The sequence below is a fragment of the Rhinolophus sinicus genome, chromosome 13 (genome assembly GCF_057876585.1).
Source record: "Rhinolophus sinicus isolate RSI-liver-muscle chromosome 13, RSI-T2T, whole genome shotgun sequence".
Taxonomy (NCBI): Eukaryota; Metazoa; Chordata; class Mammalia; order Chiroptera; family Rhinolophidae; genus Rhinolophus; species Rhinolophus sinicus.
Window position 1 is genome coordinate 60975633 of NC_142513.1, and position 20036 is coordinate 60995668.

General features: G+C 42.8%; 1 protein-coding gene across 3 annotated transcripts in view; it reads left to right on the plus strand.

The window, feature by feature from the left end:
• Positions 1-20036, plus strand: part of ADAMTSL3 (ADAMTS like 3) — a 188167-nt gene that overhangs the window by 62793 nt on the left and 105338 nt on the right. For all 3 annotated transcript variants that reach the window (XM_088789379.1, XM_088789378.1, XM_088789377.1), the window contains exons 5-7: positions 4097-4142; positions 10904-11140; positions 16280-16406. In XM_088789379.1, the coding sequence (XP_088645505.1) occupies positions 4097-4142; positions 10904-11140; positions 16280-16406 (410 nt within the window). The remainder of the gene's footprint in view (positions 1-4096; positions 4143-10903; positions 11141-16279; positions 16407-20036) is intronic.

Below are 20036 nucleotides of genomic sequence, written 5' to 3' on the forward strand. Positions count from 1 at the left end.
TTCATTTTCATACTAAATTGTAACCAAAGCATGCCACATGAATAGAAGTCGGTCAGTGGGCTCAGTGTGTGTTAGTTTGGACAGAGTGAAATAGAAGTTTAAAAATGCCAGATGTTAAATAAACCTTACTGCTGGCTTGTTAATAAGGGAATCGAGAGGTAACCTCCCTGCATCTTTATATGCACACCCTGGTACTTAGTGGGCTCGCTCTAAGAAGTAGTTGGGGGAGGAAGGGGTCCAGAATGGTACTTTATATTTTGAGAATTCATGCAATAAAATGTTGTCTTTCCGTATCACCTGTCTGCAGTTGTCGTGGGATTTATAGTGGAGATACGCTTAAGTATTAGGTTTAGACCTTCAGGCTCAACACTCAGAAAGCAAGTCACTGCCTCACAGTTAGGACAAAGCAGATGGCAGTGGGGTGTAGACCTGTGGTCTACACAGCAGGTTGAGACACCACCATAAGCTGCTTTCAGTGGATATGTTCTTTCCTTTTAGTATAAATGTTTTTTGTGTGTGTTTGTTTGTTTGTTTAACAAAAGTAGTTTTGTTTTTCAGTGAATTAGCTAAAGTTAAATAGTTATCAACAAGGCATTAGAAAAAGTATGCATATTTCTGAAGTTCTAATGCACTCTTAAAGAAGATGTCACTCTTTGTAGGTTTCAGCAGTTTTTGTCCTCCAGTATTTCAGATCAGTTCTCTTAAACAGTGACTTTCTAATTTGTCTGCCCCCTTGAAGTTAGAATCAAAAGCTTTTTAAGGTTATAGGTTGGCATGATACAGAAAGCTTTTGGTTATCACTTCCCGAATCTATTAGCTGCTTTCCTCAATTGGGGCTTTTCCAAAATAAGCAGAGCACTTTAAATTCCCCTTTCACTTTTTCTGTAATTTATTTTCTTTTATCCACACACAAAAAGCACAATGAACTACGTCGTGTAAGGAAATGACCTTGTCCACCGGCATCCCTGTTGTTTCCCAGGAGAGGGGGGCCGTTTCCCTCTGACTGAGAGAGACTTCTCCACCTTAATGCAGTTACCCCGCCAGCGTCCCGCTTTGCTACTTCTGGAATGTTTACAGGTTGATGTAGCCTCATCGAGAGTTTAATAAGTTTCAAAGTCATGTACCTATGACAAGTCACGAAGATGGAAATGCTCAGTGTTACCAAATGCTAAGAAGGTCAGGTGGGGAGGGTGTGAGGTGTAAATGAAGACAGATGCATCTGAGAAGGATGGCAAAGAAAAAGTAACAAGCAGTATCAAATATCAGACAATAAAATACCAACGAGCCGCCACAGAGAAAGGAAAGCAGTCGTGGGCAGGAATACCATCGGAGATTTCTTGGGACGCATCCGAGAAGGTAAAGCCATGAGACAGGTGTAAGAGAAAGCCATAGGTCAAGAAGGAAGTCGTAGGAGCAGAGAGGGGAACTCTGACTTAAGAATGAAGGCGAGTTTGGAATCAGCCGTGATCAGAATCGCAATCTGAGACGCGCCAGCACCACTGCGGATAAAAACCTGGGTATTCCCGTCAAAAGCGCCCACCACTTTCCGTCAAAAATGATGAAAACAAACACACCACTAGATCCATCCTGACTACAGTTTTTACTTCAAATACTAACAAAACAACTATAAACTTCCAGGCAGAAAAAAATAACACACATGTGCAAAAGAATAAAACGGAGACTTCTCCTCTGCAGGTGTGAATGTCAGAGGTCAATGAAGCATGCCTACAGTTTTGAGGAAAACGGATCGTGAAAAAAGTTATGTATTTTGCTGCGTTGCCTTTCCTATGTGAACTGTAAAGATTCAACAATATACCAGCCATGTACCCTGTTTAAAAAAAGCAAACAAATACTGTTTAGCCAACCAAGAGTTCAAAGCTCGTACATGAAAAAGTCATGACAAGACGGGCCTTTGTTTTCCACTTCTAGATATATATCCTAAATATGAACAAAAATGAAAGCAGAAAGATGTTTAGCAAAACATTATTATATTATTAATATATGAAAAGAAGCGGACTCAGCCATCCCACTTAGTATTTACCAAAAGGGAAACGAAAAGTTATATTCACACAAAACTTGTACGTGAATGTTTACAGCAGTTTTGTTCATAATTGCCGAACACTGTAAATCACCCCAATACCCAGCTGGTGAAAGCATAAACAAACTGTTGCAGACTCATACAATGGAATAGCAATGGAATACTACTCAGCAATTAAAAAGGAACAAACTACTGGTACATGTGACAACACAGATTTCGAATTTTGTTAAGTGAAAGGAGTCAGTCTCAAAAAGCTACATACTGTGTGATTCCATTTATATGACATTCTGGAAAAGGCAAAATGAATGGGAGAGACAACAAATCAGTTGTTGCCAGAGGCTAAGGGTGGGGAGAAGTTGACTGCAAGGGGCAACACAGGGACATTTATAAGGTGATGGAACCATTCCCCATATTGGTTGTGGCAGTGCCTACACAACTGCATGGGCTTGTCAGAATTCATAAAATTATACACCTCAAAAAAGTGAATTTTACGCTATATGAATTTAAAGAGGGGAAAAAGAGAGGCAGCATAAATAACCACAAACGGTAATTCTGTGCAACAATGTGAAATTACTTATAATACTGATCAGTAGACTTAAAAATGGTTAAGATGGTAAATTTTGTGTTATATGTGTTTTACCACAATTTAAAAAATTTAAAAATCAAAACTACAAAAAAGTAAGGACTATGATGTAGTCATTATAACAATTGTTTTCCTGAAGAATTGTTAATAAAGCGAGAAAACGTTTATAATTATTTTAAGACAAATACAAAGATAAATTAACAGTATGATTTCACATCTGTAAATAAATCATGGATAAAACGCTGGAAGATTAAATGGCAAGATATTAAGAGAGTAAAGGTCTTGGTGATGGGATTTTGAATGATTGATTTTCCTCCCCTATACTTCTTGGCACTCTATTAGTTTTCACTTATGCTTTTGGTAATCAATAAACAGAATCATCAGAAAGTATGTACAGTGAGTTATACATGGCTGATATAAACTCTGTAAGTCATTTCATATAGGCTCATATTTAAATCATGCCAGCAAAAACTGATCTTCTCAGATCCACTTTAAATTTTTTCTACTCTTTCAGAACTAAGTATTTTGCAACGTTAAACTAGTATTGATTGGCTTTTAATTCAAGATGATTTAGCTTTTCTTGCTCCAAGTTTGCCACTAAATTGACCAGGAAAACATAAAGGGTAAATATATATAACTCCATTGAAAAACTGGGAAAGGGACCATTTAATACATCAGCTCTCTTTGGAGTTAATGTAAAACAGAGAGCAGCAAGCTCTGACTGAGGAAAGTCCCTGCCAGATGGAATTGCAAACATCCAGAGGGAACGTGTGCCTGGAAAATGAATGGCAGGGTCCCAGAGCAAGTGGCTGCAGGAGAAGACATGGTATGTGGCAGCCATCCCTGGATAGTCTCAAGCCTGTATATGACTTCAGACTCCACAGGGTTGCGATCCCAAGAAAGCGACCCAACGCTGTTTCGTAGCGTCCAATTTAGTAAGGCCAGTGGTTGAAATAAAATACAGTAGCATTGCCTGGAGCAAATTTCTAACAGAGACAGTTGTATCGATTAAGAAGGTCATGGAGTGCCCAGCCAACTTGGGTTACTTCAGTGAGTGAGGAAGAGAAATTCTCCTGCAGGGCCATGCTACCCAAATGCTTCTGCCTGCAGCTTTCCCTTTTTCATAGGAAAACACACACACACACACACACACACACACACACACACACACACACACGCACGCGCAGATATACATTAAATTTCAGTGGTTATGTGGACTTGTGGATAAAAGCTATGTGTAAGTAATGCTATGACATTAATGCAACTAAAGAATTCACTCTCTTTTAAAAGTGACTCTGCCATGAGACTTTGTAGCCTCCTGATTCCTGAAAGTTATTTCTTAGAATTGAAACTTTGACTCTTTGAGAGGTAATGGGCAGTAAGTGCCTTGTTTTGGCTTTTTTTTTTTTTTTTTAAACTTTGCCACTTCTATGAAATCATTGTTTTCTTCTCCCTCCGCCCCTTTTTACCTTTAGGAATTGTGAAGGACAGAATATTCGATACAAGACGTGCAGCAATCATGTAAGTTCTGTAGTAGAAATATATAATCCCATAAAATATGATCATGTTTTAAAGTATAAGCTTACGATGTGTATTGTAAAGCTAATGGTCTCTTGGTACCCCTTTGTGGAAAATTTGAATATTTGTTTAATCGACCACAGATTTTGTATATCTCATACCTTCCATTTAGATGACCTTTTTTAGGCCATTTCAGATTTATGATCTAATTTGGTAAGTATTTAATAATTTCTGAATTCACAGAAACAATACAAAAATACCTGTAAACACCGTCAAAGGTCACACGCTTTTATAACCAATATCTCACTGGACTCACACATTCTGAGATGTAGGCACACAAGATGTGATTATTTCTCTTTTGCAAATGAGGGCATTGGGGCCGAGGGAAGTGCAGTTATTTTCCACAGGACACATACTGTGTTTCCCTGAAAATAAGACCCAGCTGCACCATCAGCTCTAATGCGTCTTTTGGAGCAAAAATCAATATAAGACCTGGTCTTATTTTACTATAAGATTGGGTCTTTAATATAGTATAATATAATATAATATAATATAATATAATATAATATAATATAATATAGAATAATATAGAATAATATAGAATAATATAGAATAATATAGAATAATATAATATAATATAGAATAATATAATATAATATAGAATAATATAGAATAATATAGAATAATATAGAATAATATAGAATAATATAGAATAATATAGAATAATATAGAATAATATAATATAATATAATATAATATAATATAATATAATATAATATAATATAATACCAGGTCTTATTTTACTATTAAAACCAGGTCTTACATAATATTGTATAATATAAGACCGGGTCATATTTTACTGTAAGACCCAGTATAGTATAATATAATACAATATAATACCGGGTCTTATATTAATTTTTGCTCCAAAAGACACATTGGAGCTGATTCTCCAGGTAGGTCTTATTTTCGGGGAAACACGGTAGGAAGACTGGAAGTGGTCGGGTGCTGTTTTTTTCTGCTGCCAGCTGTCCTACCCACTCACTGCAAAATGTGTTAAAAAGAACTAGAGGTGACTCGAGAGAATCACACCAAAGGAAGGGTTTATAAACTTACTTTTTTTTTTTTATTGGGTTGACATTGGTTAATAATATTATATAAGCGTCAGGTGTACAATCCTGTAATACATCATCCATATATCACATTGTGTGCTCACCACCCACCGTCCAGTCTCCTTCCATTACCAAACAATGTATTCCCTTCTCCCATTTCACCCTCCCCCCAACCTCCTTCCCCTTTGACAACCACCAGTCTGTTTTCTGTATCTATGTGTTTGTTTTGTTTTGTTGTACTTGTATATGCCACATATAAATGAAATCCTATGTTCTTTGTCTTTCTCTGACGCATTTCATTTAGAATAATGCCCCCAAGATCCATTTGTGTCACCGTAAATGGCAATATTTCATTTTTTATGGCCGAGTAATATTCCATTGTATATATGCACTAGCTCTTCTTTATCCGTTCATCTGTTGATGGACACTTAGGTTGCTTCCATAGCTTGGCTATTGTAAATAATGCTGCAGTGAACATACGGGTGCATGTACGTGTATCTTTTTGCATTAGTGTTTTATTTCCTTCGGGTAAATACCCAGAATTGGAACAACTGCATCCATATGGTAGTTCTATTCTTAATTTTTTGAGGACCTCCCATAATGTATGAACTTTACTCTTAGGCCACATTGATCCACACTGAAAAACAGGATTCAAATATTTTGCTTTACAAATCTGAAATGCAAACATCAGGAAGAACCGATCCTGTTTTCCGCACAAACCATGTCTCGTTAGGGATACATGCCCAAATCAAAGTGGCGAAATAAAATGAAATCCTGAGTATCTGGAGATCTAGGTGAGATTTAGGTATTGGTTCTTGTTGTTGGTTTTTAAATCCACTTTTCTCAATTGGCTGAATTTCTTCCTGGGTTTAGTCCCTCTCTTCCGTCACCGTCCTGGGCGCTGTGAGATTGCACTCCTGGATAAGCAGTTCTGTTCTACAGACCAGGCTTTTCCTTGGGGGGACAGCCCCAGGCTCTACACTGGGGAGTGGACAGCAGGCAGTGTTAGCAGGTCCTCTGACTGTGGAGCTCAGGCCATGTGTTCAGCTTATTTATATCAGCCATGGACAGAAGTGTTTCTCTCTCAAATGTGGGTGGGGAAATGGGCTCATTTATGGGGCTTATTTATGGTGACCGTCTTTGAGGAGGAGGAGAGCCGTACATTCTTCTGATTAACCCAGTGGGACGTCACATCTCCTCAGGCAGATTGGTCTGGCAAATTCCTTGCAGTCTTTCAAGAATACATTTCATAACAGTATGCTATCCAGCAATTCTCGGTGAAACTGTCCAGGGGAATTCATTTTAAAGGCCCAGGCCAGGGTGTGACATTCTGAGATTTCAGTTTAGGGGCTGTCTGTGAGCGTGTGTCCCTCTGCTCCAGCTAATTCCAAAACAGCCTCTTTTCTTCACACAAATGTTATAAGGGTCTAGGAGTATTGTGTCATAACAGTGTAGAGATAAGGTGTACACCTGCTCTGATGGGATAGTGTAAGGATTAAATTAGTGTATTCATGAGAGGGCACTTAAAACAATGCCTGGCATTTAGGAAGCACTTAATCAGTGTGCACTGCTGTTATTATTATAATTGTTGTTGTTATTACTGACTTAGGAGTCAGAAGCTGACATACAGATGACAAGCTCCATGGTCCCAAAGCTGGCAGTCTGAGCCTTCAGAAGTATTAGCAACCAATGGAAAAGGATTCACTGTTAGGTCTCCAGGGCAGTGTACCTGGGACTGCATTTACCCACCTTGGGTCTGCAACGGGGCTTGAGTATGTATGGCTGCCAAGCCTTGCTTGGCACACGGAGGTGGCGGGGTGCCCTGGACACCGCAGCTGAAAGACCTGTCACAATGCTCCTTATTTCCCTAGGAGGAATTTTGTGGGAAACTTGGGGCTTGCAATGGCAAGCCTAGAAATGAATGCGATATTCTTATGAATTCTCTAAGTCCTCCAACTCTGGGCATAGGAATTGCAGAGGGAATTGGAGGACCAGTGTACTGATAGATACCATTATAGACACTCCAACGCAAGGGACGGGAAGAAGGGTCTCACTGAATAGTCGCAGTTGATAAGGGACAAGGTCAGGGAAGAGCAGAGAAGGGACTGAAGGAGAGGCAGCTGAGAGGAAGTGACAGACCTGTAGTCGTCCGTGCCAGGGGCCTTCCCTTCCAGCCAGCGGGGGGATCCCAGCCCAGGGCAGGATCCAGCCTGAGGACTCTCCTCTACCCACCTCAGCAGAAGACACCGGCACAAAACAGGCTCCAGGCACTTAAGGAAAGATTGAATGTTCTTTTGTTATGAAGTCTGGATGTGATGGAGATACGATTCAGAGCGCATAGATGAAGACAAGACGTTCCACCCGTGGTGTGCAAGAAACCATGCCTCCTGTGGCAGGAGGGAGGGCTCCACCAGCAAACGGGGGTGCACTGCCCTTCCGGAGAAATCAGGCTTCGGTTTGGCGGCTCTGCTTGGGTTCATTCTGTCGGGTCAGGGGAGGTGGGGCTTTAGATCAAAGGGTCTGAAAGATTAGGGAGACAGAACATGTGTGTGTGTGGTGCTGGGGCTCCCAGGTCAAGGTGGTCTTCAGACATAACCCTCCAATGAGCGCTCAGCATACACCCTCACAGTGAGGGATGGGTGCCTGAGGCTTCGGTAAAGAATTATCCTTATCAGGGGGAGTGCAGAGCAAATGGAGAATTTCCAAGGGGAGGCGTGCATGTCTGATACTTGAATTCACTGACTACTCATATTTTTTTAGACCAGGGTTTATGGGATTAAAGGCGATGCTGAAAAAGAGCAAAGGGATAATATTTTTTCAATAAGATGCCATAATTTTGTAAGAGTGTTTTGTAGCATGAACATGTTTTTAAATAAATGAGCACAGAGGGAGATGCAGTTATTTCTGCACAGCAGCGTCCCTAGGCTCCCTGACGGATTCCCAGAAGAGGTGACACTTGATGGGATTCTCTATACTATGCATCCTGTCAGAGACGCATTTCTGACGCTTTTCTCTTCGAGTTCTTTTCTTCCTATTGCCACTGCTGCTACTCTGGGCCAGATCCCCTTCCTCTCATGTCTGCCTCCAGAACTGTCCATCCTGCCATCACTGGCCCTACAAGGCCACCTTTTCTATGTCACGCCCTTGCGTAGATCCTTACTGTTTTCAATCCCCTCAGTTGCATTCAAGGACCTCCAGAAAGTGGTTGGATTTATCTCTTATTCAAGTCACAACTTGCACCTCCCTGGTCCAGGCTGTGTGCCCCATAGATACCCAATTTATTTCTGCCGTTTCTCTTTTGCGCATGTTGTTTCTCATATCTTGTCCTATTTACATCCCGTCTGAAGTGTCACTTTCCCATGATGCGTCATTTGCTTACTCCAACTTGCAATGGCTCACCTACAATCATTTATTTTTAGGCTAGAGATTTTGGCGTTTGTTATAGGAGAGGATCGCGAAATGGAACTCATACTACAGCTTGGATATGAAGAGAAACTAAAACGTTCAAGTTTGCTTGTACAAAAATTGTATTTCTCCTTTGAGTCCTGACTCAGTGGTTATCTGGGGAGAAATTAACTAGCTATCTAATCCATAGTAAAGCTTGGTCCAGTCCTATGCGATAAATCATCTCTTAGGTAATGGTCTGTCTGTCTTGTATAAAAATACTCGGCTTATTAGATAATCTCCCTCGCCTGGTTCTCTGCTTCAGTTGTCCGTGATGTCGTTTATGTATTCTGGTGGCTTTTGGAAGGAAAAGAGACCCCTGTGTTCAGGGTGGTCCTTGAGTGGGTGGTCTTCTCCTGTATGCTCCTCCCCCTCCCTTCTCTTCTTCTCCTCTGCCTCCTCCCACTTCCTCTCTTCCCCTTTCTTCTCCTTCTTCTTTTCTCTGCTTCCCAGGCTGGCCACCCCCTCCTGACCAAGTCAAGTCTTCTGATCTAGGATCGATTTCCTTATTAGATCTGTTTTTTCCTGATTAACTCCAGTTCATCAGTTTTTAACTTAACTCTTGAATCACAATTTTATTTTCTTGCTTGCAAAGTCCTGCTATAAGTCAACAAAGCCTGATCATGACCCACCGCGTCCGTGTATCTCACACATGTGCATGCTGTATCTCCACTAAGGTAACAAGCAGTGGGTTGTGTTCTTCCTTTGCTGTCTCTATAGCCTGCCTGTAAGCTAGGCAAAGCCCATGAAGTAGATTTAATACATAAGTGTTGTCTTGAATTTAACGGATAGCAAGATATGTTTCTTAGGGAAAGGAAAGCCAAAGAATGTTCCTTAAAGTTTATTAAACTATTTAAGACACAAGAATCCCTAGATTGCACCCATTAACAGGCTTACTGTTAACACTGGTAGGATGCCAACTCGATGACCACATTTAAGGTAAGTAGTCAGTATCGTCCAAGGTTACTAGAAAGCAGTATCACCTAAGGGAAAGCTTGTTACTTTGGGAATCAGCCTTGGCTCTGTCATGTTCCAATTGTGTGTCTTTCGGCTTGTGAACTACAGAGTTTGCATGTCACCGTTTTTTCCATTTATGAAAACGAGGGAAATGATAATCCAGGCCTCTCCAGGTCACAGGGTGGTAGAGGAGGAAGGATGTCAGTAAACGCCTTGGTAAATTAGAAGGTATTAGCCGGATACAAGGCTGTCTTAATCAGGGGCCATCATTTACTGGGCACAGAAGCCCACTCAAATTACCTTTGTAACGAGGACAAAATATTCAATAATAGGTTGCCTTTCTGTAACTTGTGCTCTTCAATTGGGACATTTTCTGTATATGATTAATTACCATTAATTGGGAAGTTTGTGCTCAGAGTTGAAGAGTGAAATAACGTTTTTGTCGTCGAGCATCTTGCTTTGGAAATATTGGATGGGAGGGGTCAGTAATTCAGTAAAAATTAAGTCTTGAGTCATCAAGACTCATACAAACACGACTTACTGTTCTGATGAGAGTTCCCTAGGGCGTTACTTTAGAATTCATTTGCTTTTGTGGTAGACAGAATTTGGAAAAGCTACACTATCTTTTTTCATCCTTCAGGCAGTGGAAGGCAGGCAGGCAGTTGGTTCCAGGGATGAGGAGTGTCTGGGAACCTGGAGACAAGGGGGGAAAGGCCGATGAAATAACGGCAACAAAAAAACACACACAAGGCGTCAGGAAGCAAAGCAGTTTGGGGCCAGTTAAAGTAGGGGTGAGGAATCCTTCACACTGAAATGACTCCTGAAGGTGTGGGTGATGGGTAATATTCCCGAGGAAGACCGAATCACCTGGAAAAATGGAAAGCATCCTGTTTCTCTCGTTTCAAAAAGAAGGAGATGGTGTCATGCATTTGCAACTGCGTATTCGAGATGGCTAAAAGAGAGTGAAATGTGGCATGTGCATGGGGTCAGCTTCCGTGAGATGGGAAAAAACACTTGGGTGGAAGAGTGATCAGGGTGAATGAGGTGATCGATTGCCTGCATAAGAAGAACATGGTTGTGGAGGTTTCGGTACCAAAATTCCACGGCCATAGATTTAGTTTTGAATTAAAAACAGAAAATGAAGGAATGAGGTGACTGAATCTCCGGGTCCTATGGGGCTCTGGTGAATGTGTGCAGCCTCCCGCTGTCCCATCTCACTGGGGGATGTGCGTGGGGCCCTTGCTCTGCCTCCAGGACTGCCCTCCCGGCACAGAGGACTTCAGGGCTCAGCAGTGCTCGGCGTACAACGATGTCCAGTACCAGGGGCGTTACTACGAGTGGCTTCCACGATACGATGACCCCACCGCCCCCTGCGCACTCAAGTGTCACGCAAGGGGACAAAACTTGGTCGTGGAGCTGGCACCCAAGGTCCTGGATGGAACGCGTTGCAACACGGACTCCTTGGACATGTGTATCAGTGGCATTTGTCAGGTAAGCCCCACCTGCTTCTCCGTCCCCGGGTTCAAGGATGTGTCATGCCCACTCGCGATAAAGAGAGTCCGTTTCTTCTTTGCTTTTTTTGTTCATGCCGATGAAATATCGTCTTTGATAATGTTAAGGTAAAAAATATTTTCGAGAGTATGACTTGCCTTTACAGTGTGTTTTGCTAATTGAAAATAGTACAAATGTTGGCTTATGTAGAATTAAAAGATTGCAATAGGTGACCTCTCGCGATTCTGCTAGGTCAGTGGTTCTCCGCTTGCATGTGTGTCAGAATCTCCTGAAGAACTTATTAAAATACAGCGTGCTGGGCTCTGACCCCAGAGCTGCTGCTCCGGTGGGTCTGGGGCAGGGGTGGGGGAGGTCTGAGAACTTGCGTTTCTAACACATTCCCAGGAGATGCTGAGGTGGCTGGTCCAGGGACCCCACTCTGAGAACCATTACTTTGGAAGGGTGGTCAGTTCTCTGAGCCTTTTGAGTCAACTGTTTTACTAAAATGAATTCATTGTTTTGGGTCTTAGGAGCAATGACTTATTTGCTGAAAAATTAGCATGAATGCATGCCAGCAGATTTTTCAGAGTGGACTTCGCAGAGCTGTGATGCGCGTGACAGAGGCCTAAGTAACACCCCCCCCCCCCACAGCTTGTCAAGGTGTGAGAAATCAGGGCCCCATGACGGGTTGCTGAGACAGGATGGGGATGGCAGTGAAAGGATAGGATTCCACCCCCGTTCCTTTGATCTCTGGAGGAAAAATGTAAAATAATGAATAGCCAATATTCCATCTACCCTGTTATGCTCAGATCAAAAACAGCAAAGGAAGAAGCTCACCGCCTACCAAGTGTCAGGTCCTACCAGGCATCTCAGACACGTCATAGGCTCAGAGACGAACCACGACCTCGTGCCTCACACCAGCTTTTCCTTCACTTATCCTTTCGTCTAGAAAAGGAGTCTCAGAACTCCGGAGTCATTCTCAATTCTTCTCATTCAACCCACACATCGAACCCATTGCCAGCTCCTGTCAGGTTGACCTTCAAAGTCTATTTTGAGTCCACCATTTCGTTTTGTCTCCGCTCACTTCCTTCTTAGTCTAAACCTCCATCAACTACTCTGACCTTAAATTACATTAATAGCCTCCTGTCCTGATTTCCCAGCTTCCAAATTGTCCCCCTCAGATCCATTCTCCACACAGCAGCCAAAGTGGGAGCCTTTTTTTCTGTTTTGCTAGGAAATAGTAGTCTTTTTATTTTTTATTAATTTGTTTTCAACTATAGTTGACCCACAATATTATGTTAGTTCCAGGTATACAACACAGTGCCGCAACATTTGTATACCTTACTAAGTCACCACCACAATCCGTCCAGTAACCAGCTGTCACCATCCGTAGGTATTATGCTGTTATTGGCGCTGTTCCCTGTGCTCCAGAGTGATCGTCTTAAACCTTCGATCAGTTTCTCACTCATCCCACCAGAATCCTTCAATGGCTTGCCATTGCATTGATGATGAGATCTGGAAGGACCCTTGCTTGCCTTTCCAGGCTCTTCTTGAACTCTTCTCTCCCTTAGCTTTTCTTAAAATAGACTGAATGTTTTAGGTTCACAGCAAAATTGAGTGAAAGGCACGGGGATTCCTCATATCCCCCCACCCCACATGCACACAGCCTCCCCCACCATGAAAATCCCTCATGGATATACATCATTATCGCCCAAACTGTCCATCAACGTGCCAGAGTTTTTATTTGTCCACAGCAGCCAGAAATCTGTATTTGAATGTGAAATCTCCAGTTGAAAATAGCACCTTGCTGTTAGTGACCCTACTGCCTCCACTAATGGTTAAATTGTACTCCTGTGTGGTACGGGCTGGTGTTCTGGCCGTAACCAGCAGTCCCCAAAGCTCAGTGGTTTGAAACATAGATTGCTTCTCGTTGATTCTTCTTGTCCATCCCAGGTCACCAGGGGTCTCCACTCTTGGAATGTCTGAGAGACACAGACTGAGAGAGATTTTATTCAAACATGTTTTACATAATAGCCACAGTAGTGAGAGGGGAAGTTGTGACTCATGGGCTAACACTTAAAGCTTCTTACAGAAGTGACACAGACACTTATATGTTTATCGCCATGGCCCAAGATAGCCCATGACCACACTTAACTTCTAAGGGCTGGGAAGTGCAGCCCTCCCACGGCTGCTATGAAAAGCGAATGTTCATGAGTGTCCTTAATGACTAGCGTAGCTCCATCTACTCTGATTTTTAAGGCAGGAATGTTACAGTTCTTCCTGAGGGAGAATCCAGTTTTCAGGAATCTTAAAACAGAAGTGGATTCAAAAAATTGTTTGGTTCTTAAAGGGTTGCGTTGGACTTATCCAGAAAATTCATAGGTTGCTTAATTTGGAGCAGTGCCACTTATTTAAACACCATCTTCTTTTAGCTGATTAGGAAATCGTACGCGGGAACTGTGAAATAATCCTTAGCTGAAGCGGTGATTTATATGTGAGCTTTTCTTCCAAAAAGCGCTGCTCATATATTTTAAATATTTGTTTATGTTATCTCCAACCTTGTGTAACTTGTCTCATTAGCTGCACTGTAGGATACAAATCTTGTCTTACTAATCTATACTCTGCACTGCCTGGCTCTATAGAAATCAGTTCTTTAAGAGATGTTAATAAATTTTATTGATACATTTCTCCATTAGGGGTTTTTAAATCATTATAATTAGAGATCTTAACTCCAGGAGGTGCCACAGAAGTTGAACACACTTCGGGCAGCTTTTAAAACTTGCTTAGCATTGATTATGATGGGATCTGAGAGACAAAATTCGGTAGTCCCTCAGTTTCAAGGGTAATTCTGGTTTACACCCTGTGAATCACAAGGCAGCTAGACCTTCTTTTCAGATATTATTTTTCTGAGATGTTTTCACATGGTTGTTTTTTTTTTTTTTTTTGGCTGTAAGATTTGGATGAACTGTAGCTTTAAAAAAAAATTATGGAACACATATATGAGCTCTGGGAGGTATCCGATTGCCCAAGATCTTGTAAGGCCCGAAACACTCCTCAAAACAAGTCCATCCCCGCTGCTCGGCCCACACCCTTCCTGGATGGACAGATAGAGGACGATTCTCATTCTCATGAAATGCAAACTGCTCAGGGACCCGAATGTGTGAGGACAGAACTTGGCCCAGGAACCGTGTTTCTAGAATTTAATAGTGGAATTGCTCCCCGTGGAGAAAGTTGCATGGACACAAGATACTCATTGACTGAATCCCAACCATGCAAGTGTGTTTCCAGAATCAGTCACTCTTAAGTCATTCCACATGTACGTGTAAGCATTAATAGAATGGTCCCTGTCACTGGGTTCTTTGTGGTCCATCTGCTGATACTAAAGGTGAGGACAGTGCAGCATAGTAGTAAGATGGGGGTTTGGTGACCTGGTTTTAAAACCAGTACCGACACGAAATACTAGCTATGTAATGGTGGAAAGTCGTGTAACCTTGGTGACATTCAGATGCCTTATTTGTGAAATAGAGAGAAAAGGTACCAAGTAGGTCATAAGGTTGCTGTGAAGATTGGAGGACGTTATGTGTGTAACATGCGTGGCTTAATGCCAGCCACAAGGCAAGCATTCGATAAAAACCAACTGGTACTATTACTATTTTCTTATGATCTTTATAAAATCATATAATCAAGATGAAAGGATCTCCAAAGGCATTGGATTCAGCTACTCAAATAATTTGGTCCCCTCTTCAAAGTCCCTACCAGGAAGTCTCGTGGCCCATGGCTGAGAAGTGATTGTCGGACAACTCGGACTGTTCAGATGTTCTCATGTTGATTGAAAATTAAGCTCGAACCTGTAACTTTCACCATTTGGAAATACATAGAACACATGCAAACCCTTTGCTCATGACAACCCATGTGAATTTGAAAATATCTCTAATCATATGCTTCTCCTTAAACTTCCTTGGAACTTTTCCTGACTCTCCCTGAAGCTTTCATTGGATCATTCTCCTTCCCTTCAGCAGCAGAATTTTGGAAAGGATCGTCTGTAGGTGGTTTCAACTTCCTTCACTTTTATATTCTCTTCAGCACCTTGGATATAGAGTCTCATTGAGCAGCTCTCCACTCTGAAACACGAAGGCTCTCTCCACCCAGGAGTCAGAACCCGGGGGAAAACAAAGACATAATAAAATTGGCCCTCATTGTTTTGAGCCTTTTATAATGTTCTAATCACGATACGAAGGGTGCTACATATGTTTCCTCATTTAATCCTTACTAGACCCTACGTGAAGTTCACATTATTTTACCCCTATTTTATTCTTGAGGAAAATGTCTCTGCAAAGTCGAGTTAATTAAAATCATTGGGCACATTATGTTAAAGACATATTTGCAAAACATTAATACAAGGAAATATAGCCCTTTTCGTCACAGGAGGAGGCTAAAAAAATCTAGCAAATTTATATGCATATGCAAATAATGCCCCCAAATAATCATTCACGAGGCCAAAAGACAGCAGTTGAAGCTAATTCTATATGCGACACTTCTCTCATTCACGCCTTTATTACAGTCTAAGAATAGTTTATAAAGAGAGAGGTGGAGCTATACAGGTATAGGTATCAATAATAATAAAGAGGAAATATTAGGAAATAGATATAGACTGTAGAGATATAGGTATCTCTTTACAGAGCTTGAGATCAAAACAGAAAAAAGTACTTAAAGTAAAATTACGGGCCAAAGGTTATACATTGACTTCAGGAGAGTGGTCGTTTTGGGAGGAGACGGGAATATAGGACGCGTGTAGGGGTAGGGAGAGAGCCAAGAGGCGAGAAGTAGGGAGAGAGGAAACATTCGTTTTATGTGCATAAAAATATCGGTGTAAAAATATAAACAAGAGAACAGGAGTGGGGGCATGAGGTGAGGGCACAGGTTCAGTTCCTCCTTTTTCATTATGTCGGCCTTGTGTAAGGAGCGTACATATAATGTCCTGTAAAACTTCAGATAATCCAGTTTTAAGTCTGTGTTCTCATAAAAGAGAGCTAACTCACAAATCAAAGAAGGATAACCCCATAAATACAGGTCCTGAAAGGAAGCCAGGTGCACCGCCCATTTTCACACCCAGCCCTGACACCTCTCTTCTGTCCTCAGGTGGTGGGCTGTGACCGGCACCTGGGCAGTCGCACCAAAGAAGATAATTGTGGCATCTGTGCTGGCGACGGCTCCACCTGCAGGCTTGTGCGGGGACAATCGAAGTCACACGTTTCTCCTGAAAAAAGTAGGTTTGAAACCCAATTCAACGTCCCCATAAAACAAAATGTGCTCTAGACCGTCTGTTACCAGAATAACATTTTCCTAATGCTAAGCTTTTCAGTCGGAAAGAGCTTTCGACTAGTTTTCTTGAAAGTCAAATTTCTTCCAAAAGATGTATTATAAAATTTTTGTTCCCGTGATGTCTTCCAAGAGTACCTGTTTCTGTGGACGTTTGCCAACACAGAGTATGACTGTTTAAAAATATTTGCTGATTCTTTTCTTTTTTAGGTAAATGTTGAAGTAATAGTTTCTTTTACTGGCCTCCCTTTGATTGCTAACAAGGTAGAAAATGTCATTCAGATGGTCAGCCGTGTTAAATGCTGTTGGAAGGTCAAATGGAATAAGGGTTCAAAGATTTCTCTTTGGCAAGTTGAAGATCATTTGTGACCTTAGGAAGAGTCGTTCCAATGGATTTCAGGCTGAAACCAAAGCCTAACTGCAATGAATTGAGGAGTGACAGATAGTGAGAATGTAGAGGGGGAAAGATTTCCGCAGGACCCAAGGAGGGGCACACACCCACACCAGGTCGAGAGCTGGACAACTGCAGAGACAGTTGGAAACCTTGGTGAGGGATTAACTGGGTTCCAGCCTGTTGGCTTTGACCTTGCTCATTAGGGTGCAGAGTCAGCTGCTCAGAGTGAGGGCTCTCAGAGACTGAAGAGCATCCTCCTCTCAGGAAGGGGGAAAGGAACTTACCAAAGACAGTGAAAACATAGCGGGGAAGCTGTGAGGACCTAGCTGAGATTGGAAACCGTGAATGTGCAGAGGTTCCAGTCAGTGGTCTTCTGGAAGGACCTGGCTTTGAATCAGTGAAGAACGTATTCTACTGCAAATCGCGGAAAACTCCACTTGCACATGTGGGAGTTGATATATCTCTTCCCATAAGAATCTGGCTGGAGAAGCCGTTTGTGTCGTTAAGGATCTAGGTTCCTCTCTCTCGCCTACATCATCCTTAGAGTGTAGCTTTCATCTCCGTGGCTGCAAAGTCACTCGTGCACCTTCAGACAACACATCTGCATCCCAGGTGATAAAGGAGAAGAGGTAGTGCTTATGCAACTGTGCCCTTCATTCCACAAGGGCAGCCCCTCCCAGGGCACTGCCTCAGTGTTCAGAACTGTGGCGTGACACCCAGGCCCCAAACGAGCTCAGAAACCAAGTAGATAGCATTTTATCCATTCTGTTATTACGAATGCTGGCGTAATGCTTTGTAATTCCTGAGGTGCTCTTCAGGCAGCGCGCCTGTCACAGAATTCCACCAGCCCCCTTGCAGTATAGTTTAGAGCTTGTCGAACCCATTTTACTCGATGAGGGAACTAAAGACCAGAGATGTTAAGACACATCTCCATGATTATTTATAAAAGATGATGGAGGGAGGTGGTTACGAATTGGCGTCTAGGGTCAGATGGTAAGTCCTCCGTCTGTGGCTTACTGGCTGTGAAAGCAGAGCAGGTTTTTAGCTTGTCTGTATATCTTGGTTTTTCTCATTTTAAACTGGGAATAGCAGTAGCCCCGCCGTTGTAGAGTTGCTGAGAGTAAAGCAGTCATACTGACCATGCCCAACAGCGCGTGGCCCGAGAGTGCTCAGGAAATACTGTGTTTTCAGTAGCAGTGTTACTCGTTTGGGTCCCAAAGGGTGCCACACCTCTGACTTACGTTCAATGTAAATGTGGATATTTGTAAACGGGTTTCTAAATTGACAATCAGTCAAGTTGGGTTATTGTTTTTAAAAAAGATACTGATAGGTCTGGAGGAAAAAAACGTGTTGAAAAGTGTCAAAAACAACAACAACAAAAAACAGTGAATTGTTGGAGGAACCAACGTCAAAGGAAGCCAGTGAAGAGACAGCGGCTCTGGGAAGGGTTCCTTCAGGGCGGCTTTTGGATGAAAAGACTGAAGGGGGAAAGTAAGAGCCGACACCTAGCGGTAACGTTGGCCTTAAAAAGTGCGGCAGTCTCATCCGAAACGAAGTCTTGTCAGGGTCCAAATGAGATTAGATATGAGATAATTCTAGTTGAACCAGGGCAGGAGCTGAGTGACATTGGGTCAAGAAACCAGTCTTTTTGGCAAAGTGTGCAGAAGAGGAACTGAAACGGGAAAAGATGGGATGGAGTGTGGTGTTGGCTGAAAGGGGTCTCTGCCTGTTTGTGACCTTGTAGTTCCTCACGCTCAGTAAGGTACTCGTGTTCATGTATTCTCTCTCTCTCTCTCTCTCTCTCTCTCTCTCTCTCTCTCACACACACACACACACACATTGATTTTCAATTTTTGGATTATAGATCCTTTTGGAAATCAACTGAAAGTTACTCATTTTCTCTCCAGGAAAGATGCATGTGTCCCCATAAGCCCCAAACTTGCCATTCTGATTTTTAAGGGATTCTGAGACCCCCTGATGGCAGTTCAGGACATTCCAGGCTAAGAGCCCCCAGAACACCTAATCTTTTTGGTGAATTTCTGCAAAGAAGGTGCAACTGGATCGCACAGGTCCCTGCACACCGTGGGTGAAGGGGCCTGGTCAATGCTGTGGTATCCCACACGCCTCCGGTCTCATCAGCTTCTGGACGTGTGTGCTGGGCTCAGGCCACAGGGAGCAAAGATGATTGCTTTTTGCCCTGGCTTCTCCTCGCAGCCCCTTCTTGTCTGTTATGGCTCTGAAGCTGGGCCGCTGAAACCGGTTTTGGCTGGGAGTTTCCAGGGACCATATGGAAGCACTTCCCTAAAATCATGCTTTGTGTGAAAGCAATGTGGGAAATGAAGCCATGTCTCTCCCTGAGTGTGCATCCCTGGGAGTCCTGTGGAGTCCACGAAGCTCCTCCGTCCTCACCTTGCCAAGCCCTCATTCCTGAGTTCCCCAGGACGCACACTGAGTGAGCACATGGCAGTGAGACGCTCTTGGCACGGCCCTGCCCTGGTGGCTCACAGGCTCCGTTTCCATCACGCAGTGAGGCAGCGTCAAGGTGTAGGCGCCGGGAGCCAAAACCTTTGCTATGAGAAAAATCAGAAACCAATCCAGATACAACACATAAATTTCCTGTTCGGAGGGAGGAGGAAAGAGACTGAAGTAACAGCTGGCACTAACAGCTTTGGATGTCGGAACAGGGGCCTAGAGGCCGTTCAGTGTTGAAAGAGAGAGAATTCGGAGAACAACGACATCGAAGCAGACACATCATTTGGAGAGGCATGGCTTACCACTTAGGGACTCAGTGGTATTTCCAGGTTTGTCCCTGATGTAGATTTTGTCCACATAAGGGCACACACGTGTGACGCAAATAAATAAGTTAGCTCAGCGTGTCCCATTTCTAGCTGGTGGCAACCAAGTACCTATGGCACTGTGGATACAGGGATGCCGACGGCTGGCCTCAGCGTTTGGCCTTATGACATAATTGTACCTTCTTACGAAGCATCCCTTGGTCCTCCCGACAGAGAGTGTCCTGGGCTCGGCGGACACAGAGCTGCCTCCCAGGGTGATTCTCAGGACATTCTCTCTTCATACACCACTCACTTCTCTCTGACCGTCACCCCCCAAAACAATCTATAAATTTATTCCGTGAAGAGGAGGGCTGTATCAGCTATAAAGGGATTGCTAACCCTCCTCTCT